Consider the following 13,598-nt stretch of genomic DNA (forward strand, 5'->3'; position numbering starts at 1 on the left):
TCAGTATAAAATGATGGAGATCAGTTTAAATGATGGAGATCAGTATAAAGTGATGGTGATCAGTATAAAGTGATGGAGATCAGTATAAAGTGATGGAGATCAGTATGAAGTGATGGAGATCAGTATAAAGTGATGGAGATCAGTATAAAGTGATGGAGATCAGTATAAAGTGATGGAGATCAGTATGAAGTGATGGAGATCAGTATAAAGTGATGGAGATCAGTATAAAGTTATGGAGATCAGTATAAAGTGATGATCAGTATAAAGTGATGGAGATCAGTGTGGCAGCTTAGTGATGAGCTACTTTATAGCGCTGGGGTCCTGTATTTGATTCTGAGCTTGTCCTAAACACAACTTGTATCTCATCCCTGTATCTGGGGGTGTCCTCTAAACACTGAGCCTAATGTGCTTATTTATAAGGTCCCTTCATTTTAAGCTCCACTGGGGTTGGGCTGATGAACAATATCTGAAAAGCCCTACATAAATCTGGAGGCACTATATAAATAATTGATAATTAATGAATGTATAGTTGTAAGGCTATGTGCACTAATATACAGTATTTATTATCCTAAATGCTTTGAAATACAGGATTGTCATTTACCTATTTAAACAATTTAGATTGTAAGCTTTATGGGGCAGGGACCTGCTTCTCCTGCCTGTTTGACATGTGAGCTCATTGTTTATTTTGTATTTATTTGTATTTATTATTATAATGAGCCCATGTTTGTTCTATTAAATCTGCTGTACAGTGCTGCATACATAAGTAGCACTATATCAATAAATGTGTATATAAATGTATATTGTAGACTTGGTACAAATCTAAACATAAATGAATTGTTTCATGTCTCTATAGGACTGACAGTCAGACATGGCAGTTGGAGAGCTGTGGCAGGAGCTGTAAGAACACTTTTGTGTGTTTTTCACCCTTTGCTGCTCTTGCATTTCTGGCCCGGGTCAATGACTCCTGATATGTTACAGGTAAAGTTAAGTTCCATTATAAAATGTGCAGAGCATGAAGTCCCATGTCTTGTATCATGTAATCTTTGTAACGGATTATTTATTAGGCTTTCCAGAGAATCTGCGCACTGCCGGTAAGAGAAGCAGAGGGACTTCAAGTCCCAGAATCCATCGCTTCACAATAGAAAAAACAAGGGTGGGATTGAATTACACTGTGAGCCTAAGGGGGAGGGATTGTTCCAAAGAGCAAGGAGATAAACTAAAATGGTTTCCTTTCAATCTGTGGAACTGGAATCCAAAGCATTCTGGATAACAAACACCAAACCTGTAGTACAGCAAAAATAATGAGTAACATGAGGGGAAGCAAAAATGTTAAACTGTGTTTGGAGCTTATTTATTAATAAAAAATCATGATTAAATCAGATCACAAAACAAACGCAAAAACATTTCTTCCCCTGTTTCCCAAATCCCTCAATTTTATCAGGCTTTTTTCCCCGAAAGGCCTGAATTTTTTACATTTTTGCCCCAAAAAGTTTGAAATAGTTGGATTTTGGGCTAATTCCAGAGCAGACCACAAAAACGTACAAATAGAATAGGGACCTCTTCCATCGACTCATATACAACCTCGGCAGGGGTTTCGTATTCAGACTTTTTTTTATCCTCAGCATATAATAAATCTAAAAAAAAATCGTGTTTTTTTCACTAAATGTTTTAGAGTAGAAAAAAACCTTGAAATTTTCAAGTTTTTGGCAAGGTATCATAGCTGAGTCAATAAAAACGGAGCCAGAAGCTTATTGGCCCGTGTATGGAGCTCACCACTGGACTGCCCAACCAATATCTGCCCAAAAATCAACCAGATATCAATCAGGCAACTTTGAAAATTGAAGGGTATCCCCAGGATTCAGTGTATGATCAGATCTTTGGTTCCAGGGCCAACAATCCAGAACCAGATTTACCTGTTTGGCAATTGCTCCATATGGTGGATCAGGCCTTTTATAGAGTTGGTTCTGCAGGTGGTTTCAATGAGCAGGTCGGCTCTATCCAATAGTCTAAAATACCCATTATGGAGGCATCACATATGCAATAAAATGCATTAAATAAAGACACACAGATACTACCTTCACAATGTATTTTATTAAAATAAATGTAAATAAATATAAATATTCATCCGGTGGTGAAAAACACATTCATTCACAATTAGTACATGATTAATGATCATTTCTACTGTTGTTTTTTCTTTTGTGGAGTTGTATAAATCTATTCAAAAAATATTTCTGAAACACTGTTAGAAAAGTAGAAGTTTTTAAAAAGTATATCCCATCAGCTTCAATGAATGGACTTTGGCTATCATGTATTTTTAAACACACTGGGAACAGGTTTTCAGGATAATTTTCTGGTACATTAAGTGCTGTAATTAGCATGCTATGTCCAAGGCCCAATAGGCTACTATAAGTAGTACAGGTATGGGTTATCCAGAATGCTCAGGACCTCGATCTTTCTGTAATTTGGATCTTCATACCTTAAGTCTACTAGAAAATCATATAAACATGAAATAAACCCAATAGGCTGGTTTTGCCTCCAATAAGGATTAATTATATCTTAGTTGGGATCAAGTACAGGTATGAGACCTGTTATCCAGAATGCTGGGAACCTGGGGTTTTCCGGATAATGGATCTTTCTGTAATTTGGATCCTCATACCTTAAGTCTACTAGAAAATCATATAAACATGAAAAAAACCCAATAGGCTGGTTTTGCTTCCAATAAGGATTAATTATATCTTAGTTGGGATCAAGTACAAGCGACTGTTTTATTATTACACAGAAAAACGGAAATCATTTTTATAAATTTGGATTAAATGGAGTCTATGGGAGACGGGCATTCCATAATCCGGAGTTTCCAGATAACGGATCCCATACCTGTACCTGCCCATAGCAGACCAGTATAATAATAATAATAATGTTCCCTTTGTGCTGAGCAGGGGGTGAAGATGTGGCCTAGTGTCTTTATAATAAGGGGATGTCCCCACCAAGCTGCCAATGCTTATGCACTATGGGATTAATATTCCTCTTCGCCTCATTACTATGAGCTTCAGTGGTTTTTTTCTGTTATATTGACAGGTATGGGATCTATTATCCAGAAACTCGTTATTCAAAAAGATCCGAATTACAGGCCATCACCCATAGACTCTATTGTAAATAAATAACTCACATTTTTCAAAAAGATTTTCCTCTGTAATAATAAAACACTTGATCCAACTAAGATATAATTAATCCTTATTGGAGGCAAAACAGTCCTATTGGGGTTTTTTTCAAATGGCTTAAAGACTGAAGGTCCAAATTACAGAAAGATCCCTTATTCAGAAAACCCCAGGTCCCAAATATTCTGGATATCAGGTCACATAAGTACATCAGCTATATTGACACGGCTATAACATTATTCGGTGGTTAACGTATATAAAGCCTCTGGTGGTAATGCAGATGCATTCACTTGCACTCTTTGGTGGTTATTTAGCAAAATCCACATTTTTCTGATAATTTTATTTTAAAAAGTCAGAGCAAACTAGATTATCATTAAAAAAGCATGATTTAATCGGATCGGGGAAAAACTTGATAAAATTCGGCCAAAATCCAAATAGTATGATTTTTTTTCCACCCAATTGCTTGATTTTTTTCTGGCTTTTTCCAGAAAATTCAGAATTTTATGGATTTTTGGGCTAATTCCAGTAAAGACCACAGAAACTTCCTAATAGGATAGGGACCTCTCCCATTGACTTATATAAAACCTCGGCAGATCGAAGACAGAGGATTTTCGGATTCTTACTTTATCCATCCTTAGGGTAGAACTCCACGAGTGTTTTTGGTTGGATCGATGCCCGCCGACAAAACGCACGCAATAATTCGGATGGAGATGCAGGCGTTGAGATACTAATTGGACTGAATGAAAAGTCGCAGGTAAAAACGACATTATATCGGATGATACACGACTGTCGGATGTGGATACAGAAAGCAGCTTCTTCATCCGACAGTCGGACTGTGTAATTGTTACCTCTGACTTTTCATTCAGTCCAATTATATCTTGACGCGTGCGACTTTATCCGTCTTGTCAAGTGCATTTTGTCGTTGGGTGTCGATCCGCCAAAAAACGCTTGTGGAGTTCTACCCTAAGGGCTCTTACTCATGAGCGTTTTTACCTGCGCTCCGTTTTTCGGCGTTCAGCCGCAGGGGAGCGCAGGAATAGACGCATTTCATTTTTCCAATGGGGCTGTACTCACTCAGGCGCATGTAAGCGCCGAACGCAGGAAAAATGCAGCATGTTGCGTCTCAACCTGCGTTCGGCGCCTACACGCGCCTGTGTGAGTACAGCCCCATTGGAAAAATGAAATACGTCTATTCCTGCGCTCCCCTGCGGCTGAACGCCGAAAAACGGAACGCAGGGGAGCGCAGGTAAAAACGCTCATGAGTAAGAGCCCTAAAGGAATAATAAATCTCGAAAACATTTGAGTTTTTTGCATTCGGACTTTAATAAATGTCCCCCTTTATGTCAAGGTGCAGCCAATTAACATGTGTGGAAAGCCGACCAGGTACCTGGTTTATGATAATTAGCAAACAAGTTGAGATTGACAAATATGGTTGACTATGTACAGAGCTAAAATACCCTGTGAGTTGAATTGAGTGCAATATTAAGTTGTATACAGACGCTAGTACAAGGATTGCTTGTGGAATATCTATAACACACATGTGAATCACATAAGACTCGGGTGCTTGTGAGAGTAAATGAGCTTTATACTAAAGGGACGGCAACAGGTTTCTGTAGCTCAGCAGCTTCCCCCTTGAATAGCACTTAATTGAAGATATATATATATATATGATTCGAGAGTCAAAGCCTATTGAATATTTATAGCCGGCTTCACTAATCGTCTTACACATGATACGACTAAATGTCCTATAATTATATAAATTCCTAGACATTTGTGTTTAATAAATCTATCGGCCACATAAATCATATTGTTCATTATTCATTAATACTAGAAGCAAGTATTTGCATGTGAGATAAAGACATAAATGTTTTATTTCCTCTATTCTGTTATTTCTCAATTGTGGGCACATTGAAAAAAAAAAAAATAGCAGAACTTTGAATGTTTGGGATATGGAACCCTCGGCATGATGACGACACGATCCTTTTCAAGGGCAACCAAAGCAGTCAAAATGCCCTTCCTCGTCTGCCATCACTTCCAATGAAAAAGAATGGGAAACTCTGGCGGTGACATTTTGAATGATTCATTAAAAGCTGTGACAGGTGAAGAAGAGCGTTGGGATCCTCACAGTATCCCCTGAGTTCCTTCACTATCAAAACTCCACATAGATCATCTCTCCAGACCAGAAATATGACAAATCACTTCAAATCTACCCTGTGTGTCATAGGCCATAGAGTTCCTTTCCTAAAACTCATGTGCTTTACATCATTAAAGGGATACTGTCATGGGAAAAAAATTTTTTTTAAAAATGAATCAGTTAATAGTGCTGCTCCAGCAGAATTCTGCACTGAAATCCATTTCTCAAAAGAGCAAACTGATTTTTTTATATTTAATTTTGAAATCTGACTTGGGGCTAGATATTTTGTCAATTTCCCAGCTGCCCCAAGTCATGTGACGTGTGCCTGCACTTCAGGAGAGAAATGCTTTCTGGCAGGCTGCTGTTTTTCCTTCTCAATGTAACTGAATGTGTCTCAGCGGGACCTGGATTTTACTATTGAGTGTTGTTCTTAGATCTACCAGGCAGCTGTTATCTTGTGTTAGGGAGCTGCTATCTGGTTACCTTCCCATTGTTCTGTTGTTTGGCTGCTGGGGGGAAAGGGAGGGGGGAGATATCACTCTAACTTGCAGTGCAGCAGTAAAGAGAGATTGAAGTTTATCAAAGCACAAGTCACATGACTTGGGGCAGCTGGGAAATTGACAATATGTCTAGCCCCATGTCAGATTTCAAAATTGAATATAAAGAAAATCTGTTTGCTCTTTTGAGAAATGGATTTCAGTGCTCTGCTGGAGCAGCACTATTAACTGATTCATTTTGAAAAAAAAAAATTTTTCCCATGACAGTATCCCTTTACGGTCTCACGTCGCATGTTGGCTTTAGTGCATATTTTCCTTAAAGGAGAACTAACCTTAAAAGTCATATTTTCTATAGTGAACTTATTGCAGGAGGCTAAAGTTTGAGCTTGTCAATAGCAGCAATGATCCAGGACTTCAAACTTGTCACAAGGGGTCACCATCTTGGAAAGTGTCTGTGACACTCACATGCTCAGTGGGCTCTGATTGGCTGTTGAGAAGCTAAGCTTAGGGCTCGTCACTAATTATCCAGCAGCAGAAAATGAGCTTCCCTGGCTGTAATATAAGCTGATGCTACAGGTTTGCTGATTATTCAATTCTGATGCTAATTGCACTGGTTTCTGTTCTGCCATGTAGTAATTATGTGTATTAATTACTAATCAGCCTTATATTGTGACATTTCTATTCTATGTGTACTGTATATTGTGAGTGGCTCCCTAAGCTCAGTAAGTGACAGCAGCACAGAGCATGTGAATCAGTGAATCAGCAGAAAAGAAGATGGGGAGCTACTGGGGCATCTTTGGAGACACAGATCTTTACTGCTAAAGGGCTGTGGTTGCCTTGGGCTGGTACACAAGCACAAAACCCAAATGTACAACATTTCTAGGCTACTTAAGAATTAAAAATGGCTAATTTGGCTAATGGCTAATTTTACAAAATCAATTGCAAAAGTGCTCAGACCACATCTGAATGTAAACATTTTTGCAAGCCTTTAGTTCTCCTTTAAGGGCAGGTCATTCAAATGACTATGAATATGAAACTCTTGTCTTGAAGTATATAACCCCCCAAAATAGCATCCAGGCTGTGCAGTGTTGTGCAAAGAGTTGTGTAGTATGGGGGTAACCCTAATCCCACTAGTCTCAAGGTCGCTGATGCTTAGAAAGACAACTGCATTATGGACTACTAATCACATAAAAGAGTTGACTTAAACCTAATGTAACCTGGAAATGTACTGAACCCATGTAGCCAACTCATTCAAGGACCTGTGAACATATAAAGCCTTTCTGTTTGACAAGCAGTTTATTTGTGTCCTCGTTTGCCAAGGAAAGTATTCATATAATGCGCTTGACGTGCTATTCATACCATACCAATTGTTCAGTTAGAGGGGTCTGATAATTAATCTTCCATAGACATTTCCAAATTAAAGGGACAATACACCTGTGTTCATCCGTGAGCTAGATATTCAGTCTGCATATTGCATTCAATTAATTGAAATACCTATTTTGTTTGTTGTACTAAACAGTACAATAGAGCATTACTAAAAATAACTTTCAATTGATTAAGCCTACTTTTTTGAGAAAAAAAAATCATGCAATAAAATATGCAGTGCATCTTATGGTCATAATGTGTCTTCAGTGTAGATACATCTGTGGAAGCCTGTCCTACATACAGTCATCTTCATGTTTCCTCCCCACATGGCTATAATTATATCCACCCTATTCCCATGTGCCAGTCCTCTCCTCAATGTTCCATCCTCTGCCTCTTCAAAATAGTCCATTCCCATTTCTCCCATCTTGCCCCTCATAAGCCTTACTGTCAGAGTTGGGCCAAGGAGCTCTGGCTTCAATGACAATCCTGATAACCTGTAGAAACCTCCTGCCAGCAGCACAACCTCACCATTACCCACTGATTGTCAGATCTGATGGTAGACACAGCTGGTGTAGGTCTAACAATGAGCTGCTGCTCAGAGTAAACCCATTTCCGAAGCAACCACCCCACCTTACTTACATCCCTTGGGCTTGGAAAGGTTTAAGGATGGGCATCTCTAGTACAGAAAGCTCAATTGTCCTCTAAGTATTAATAGAAGCAAGTTTCTTGAAAGAACCAGCACTCTTTATCTTTGCCACCCCAGGTAAAGTGCCACCTAAGGCAAGGAAATGACCTTGCCTCATGGCAAAACATCCCTGATTCAGAGGGCTAGTTGCTGTGAACAGCATATCCCCATTGTGCCCTGAAGGCCACCAACTCCTTTACTCTTGGCGTTTCTTCTACCAACTTGCTCTCACATCACTTTATTACATCACAGCACCACCATCACCCATTGAATACTTTACTGTCCACTCTTGAGTTTCATCAAGAGAACTGTGTCCACTGAATCTACAGGGTTCACACATGTGGGACACCACGGTGATGGTTTTCTATGGATGAAGTGGTAGACATGTTTGTGGCAATGTAGTCAATATTTAATTGGATTTGGACAATAAAATAACAATAAACTTCAATAAATTGCTGGATGGCTCCCCCTGATTATTTAGATGTCTACTGCTGTTGGAACCACAACTACACCAGGTAATCAAGGATTACAGCCCCTGGTTAATGCTGTACAGAGGCCACTGTGCTTGGTAGCTGCAACTCTTTGTCCAACAAGGTGTGGATGGGAGTTCATTCATTCAGCTGCAAGTAGGTGCAGTGCTCAGTTACTGTATAGTGAGATGGACCTTAGTTGTGCACCATTTGTCAGAAACAAGTACTTGACCCAATATCCAGTAAAAACTCAGCTGAACACTTTGTGGACCAGAGCAGCATGTTCCCAAACTGAAGATTCCCATGGATTTTATCCATGGCTGGTGGGTCTATGCAGGCCGTAATTGTAACATGTAGGCCAGCAAGACCTTTCTGGACAACAATGTAGTAAAATCAATGTTTGAGAAAAGGGTACTTTACCCTGCTGTTTGTCTTGTGTATAACTAGAGTCCCTGCTACTGGATATAGCAAGAACAAGAAGATCATTTTCATTAAAAAGGACTGTGAGACTGTGACAAATATGAAGATATACTCCTACTTGGCCAAAGAACTTACTTTCCTCTATAAGTTACACCACCCCAACAGGTCCCTAATGGTGGACATAAACAGGCCAATTTTGGTTACTCCACTGATTTGCCCATATTTAGATATGAAACATGCAAATTAAATTTTTGTCCAGTCAAACTGACTGAAATCTATTATGACTAAAGCCGTATGTTAAGACTGTCTCCAAATGGGCCCATGGATGTAGCGATAGTTCAAAAATGTAGCTGAAATCCAACTATAGTCAAGATATGCGAGATTACCTTATGTATTTTACTTCTGATTAGACATTAGGGATTCAAAATGATCTGATAACACTTTAGTAAGGGAAAGGGATAATATTCATTGCAAGGATTATGAATAGTCTGAGTGCCCGTACAACAGCAAACTTTAAACTGGATGTAGGCTGGGCCACTCTAAACTCAGTAGTGAAATGATTGCTTCTCTGATTGGGGCTCATTCAGATATTACCTGTGAATTAAGCAAGGTATGATTTGAGACCCTTGTTATCAGCCCAACTAGACTCACCAACTGCCAAATGGGGCAAAGATCTGCTATTTGGGAACTACACTAAAGCAATGGATTATTCCATGTAAAGCTGGGTGTGCATGGGCCAATAAAAGCTGCCCTCTTGGTGCCTCCAGAGTCAGTAGCTTATTGGCCCATGTATGGGGCTCACCAAATGGCCTGCCCAACCCAAATCAGGCTAAGTACTGTATTGGCTCACTGAAGCAGCCTTTGTTCAATGGGTCTCAATAGCCCTGTTGTAGGATCCAATCTTTGGCCCCAGGTCCCCAATTTTGCAATGCATGGATGGCCAGATTAGGTTGAGATCTGCTCATTCGGTGTCCTGAGACCTTACTGTGCATGGCCAACTTAAGACCTGCCTTAGTGAAACACTGTAGTATTCTACAACAACTATGGTACACATTACTGTAAATTTTTGAAAGTTGAAATTGGCCTATTTTGGGAAATATTGTAGAGATTTAGGGGTATATTTATCAAAGAGTGAAGTTAATAGTGAAGTTCCGCCACTAGAGTGAAATTCCTCCACTTTCCATTCATTTCTATGGGATTTTTATAGGCGTATTTATCAAAGGGTGAACTTTCACCCATTGATAAATATACCTTTCAAAATCCCATAGAAATGAATTGTGAGCTGCGGAATTTCACTCTAGTGGCGGAACTTCACTCTTTGATACATTTACCCCTTACTATCTGGCTTGCACCTGGTAAGTTAAGCTAAAGGAGTGCAGGCTGGTCTGGTTATTTTTGATTTGACCCCTGTCACTATAATTGCTTCCTCCACAGGAGGTGTGGGCTAATAGAGCCTGCACTCCAATTGGGAGAAACAATACTATTTCGGCCAGAAAATGAAGTTATGTTTGACCAGACACCTGCGCATAATAAGCCAGTTCACACATTATATGTATTTAAGTGATGTCACACATATGATACATATGTGATGATTTTACTAAAACAGGTAAAAAATTATTCTTATGGAAAGATACAAGTGCCCCTTTTATTGCGCCCTAGGCAGGTGTCTCCTCTGCCTACCCCTAGTTCCGGATATTACAGATATAAAATTAGACTCATAAAATGATTGTGATAAATACACAGATATTTGTAATGCACAGACATCAACGAATCCCTTTGTATCTTCATCATGCAAAGAAAAATTATTATATCTCATTTTGTTATCTGATATACATGGCAGGAGTCAGACCACAGGATCAAAATTGGTCAAAGTGTCTGATCTGATGGGGCATACACACACACAGACACATATATATACAAAATACACACAATATATTGTTTTGTTTTAATGAATATGTTTTTGTTTCAAGGACAAGGAAAGCTAGATATACTGGGCTGTGCCAATGTTAGACATGCCTAGCTCACACAGTTGCTCAGTTGAGTCTCCTTTTAGCATAAGGCCTGCTGCCCCCCTATTTATCTTACATTTCCCAGGCATCTCAGTACTGACTTACAACAAGGAATTCCTGCCAATAATCAGCACAGGCCCTGGGGAAAGAAACAGTAATTCATTCACTGGAGGGTGCCTAACATTAAGGGTTAGTTCACACGAGGAGAATTTGTCGCCTGGTGACTAATCGCCTCTTCTTCTGGGCGACAATCTCCCCGAACTGCCTTTGCGTGTCTTCCCATCCGCTATAATGAAAAGTCGCCTGCGCTAAAGCACATGCGGTGATTCGTTTTTCGAAGTTGCTTGAAGTTTCCTAGTGAGGCAACTTCGGAAATCACAGCGCCGCGTGTGCTTTAGCGCAGACGACTTTTCATTACAGGCGACAAAATCTCCCCTAATCTCCTTGTGAGAACTAACCCTTAGCCTTTCCTTGCACTTTAAAGGTATGTATCTAATAGGCTTCCTTTATTTATATAGATCAGCTGAAAGAAACCTAAATAGAGCAACTGTACGTAATGTGTTAGAAAGTCCATGTCGTCTTTTTACCACAATATGAAAGCAGTTTACACCTCACTTTCTGGACAATCTGAAAGCAGTAGACTTTTAAAATGTCTCCAAAGGTCTTTTAAAGGAGGTAAAGGAAATACAAAAATAATGGGTGCCAGGGTCACAGGGTTATCAGTTGAGTGTGTGAGTGTGAGTGCAAGTAGACTGATCAGAAATCAATAGCGCAAGGGCACACAGTCTTTTTGTAGCAAATAGCTCAGCTGGACCACAAGAGCCCAGAATGTTTCAGTCACTCACCCCGTATTGTTTAAACACTGACCATCCAGTAAACACCCTACAATGATGCAGTAGCCAAAAGTATCTCTGGCCAAGCCCTTTTGAAATATCTGCATTAAGTTGGGGCATTTCATATTAGAAAAGTGTCCTGGATTACACAGCCACAGGGTGATATTTGTTGCAAACAGATAAAATGACTGGCTTGATGGGAAGTAGCCTTGGCTCTATATACGTCTGCTGAAGTCATAGGCCACTATAAAGTCTTCTTCTTAGCTCCGCCACCTGATCCATCTCTTCATACATTCCTCCTCATGACACCTTCATCCTAAAATGTCAGCAAGCTATAAGGCATGGACCCTCCCTGAGTTATTAGAGGGGAGCAGCTGTTTCCCAAGCACAGATGCAGCCCTCCTCTCCTCACTCCATGCCTTGTGCCCCCACCCTTACAAGGATCGCCTTGCAGCCTTCTAACCAAAAAGAAGGGGGTGGAATGAAAAACAATCCATGGCTCTTGCTGAACCCACTCCTTCCAAAAAAAGCATCAGCTGGACATGTTACCCCCGGCTGAGGATAGGGGAGGGGTATGAATGGGAGAGCTGGGGCACCTGTTGGGTTACCAGCTGATGATACTATGTGAGTAGACAGGGAAGTTTCACAGACACTTATATTGGGCTCAATAAGTAACAGTAACTTTCTGATATAGTACAGTGTTCCATTTAAGCAATGGCTTCTCATAAGTGTATTTATTACTGTTAGTGGCACAATACATCCATACAATAAATAGATATATATATATATATATATATATAGAGAACACCTTACCTTTCTCTGTTGCTTCTCCCAAGCAGGATCCAGGAGTAGATCTCTATCCCAGTCTTCCTCTTGTATCATATATTGTTCTTCCGTCATGTTATAAGAGTTGGAGTATTGTATATGTGTTTCGATGGACGTCATCTTTCCCTCCTATCTTTATTGCCCTTTATCTGTCTCTTTCTAGAAATCTGCCAGGCTTTGAGTTTTGCGCCTTCTATTGCCTCCTGCAGCCCCCGGCCAGCAGGTATTAATTTCTTAAACTATAAAAGTGTTTTATAGCTGGGAGATTTAACCAGGAATCCCCTCCTTCAGCTCCTTGCTTCCAGCCTGCTGCCCCTGGTCAAAAGTGAAACACGTGATCTAAAGCCCATATGTACCATCAGCTGGGTACCATAAATGGTCAGTAGGTGGTCTGGCTTTGCTCCTCCCGGCCAATCCGCTGGCAGCTTTTGCTCTCCATGTAAATGAGACAAAAGTTGTTAAGGATGACTTTATGTGGCTTTTGTGCACACAAACACACGGATAATGCCAATCTTACCAGCTGAGTCACCTGCATTAATATCAGGCACATTTTTGTCCTTAAGGCTGGCGACTGGATCATATATTCATCATGATGTCACATTTTCCAAAACAGCTTTCTGTCCCCTGCTCTTTCCTACCCCTCACACACACACACTTAAATTGCAAGCACTTTCAATGTCCAAGAATAGCCTTAGCAGTAAAACAAATCCCTTCTTCAAATAGTCTGTAGCTTTGATACTGCGTTAGACGGTCAGGGGGCACCCACTTCTCAAGAGACATGCCCAGTATCTCACATTTATTGATTATGCTCACTTTGGGGGATTTAATATTTCTCATGTAATATTATGCCATTTTAGAACATTGTCAATTGTATATGTAAATGTATTAGTTGACCGCCCTGTTTGTATATTCCACACTATGGTTTGTACGTGCTTGACAAAGGGGCGTTGTATTTCCGCACATTAAAACAAGCGGGGTGCTCCCTGCAACTTGAATGCCTTGTGTGCCCATATCTTCTTCAATTTATTGCTGCCAGTTGTGGACAGACAGATATATATATTTTGCATGTTAGACCTTACTGATATAGGGGCCTATTTATTATGCAGCGTAAAAAACGGCAACACATTTTGGCCTGTAAAAAACAGCATACGTAGTTTTGTATCGATTCACTGCGACGAGTACCTCCGTATACAAATCTGGAGTAA

At 40.0% G+C, this 13,598-nt stretch overlaps 1 protein-coding gene across 1 annotated transcript in view; it reads right to left on the bottom strand.

Moving 5' to 3' along the window:
* LOC108715125 (alpha-actinin-3) overlaps positions 1–12,772 on the bottom strand; it is a 42,574-nt gene extending 29,802 nt beyond the window's left edge. Inside the window, exon 1 of the mRNA XM_018259963.2 lies at positions 12,382–12,772. Within this exon, the coding sequence (XP_018115452.1) occupies positions 12,382–12,513 (132 nt within the window). The 5' untranslated portion in view covers positions 12,514–12,772. The remainder of the gene's footprint in view (positions 1–12,381) is intronic.
* Positions 12,773–13,598: the final 826 nt, after the last annotated feature.

The sequence above is a fragment of the Xenopus laevis genome, chromosome 4S (assembly GCF_017654675.1).
Source record: "Xenopus laevis strain J_2021 chromosome 4S, Xenopus_laevis_v10.1, whole genome shotgun sequence".
Lineage (NCBI taxonomy): Eukaryota > Metazoa > Chordata > Amphibia > Anura > Pipidae > Xenopus > Xenopus laevis.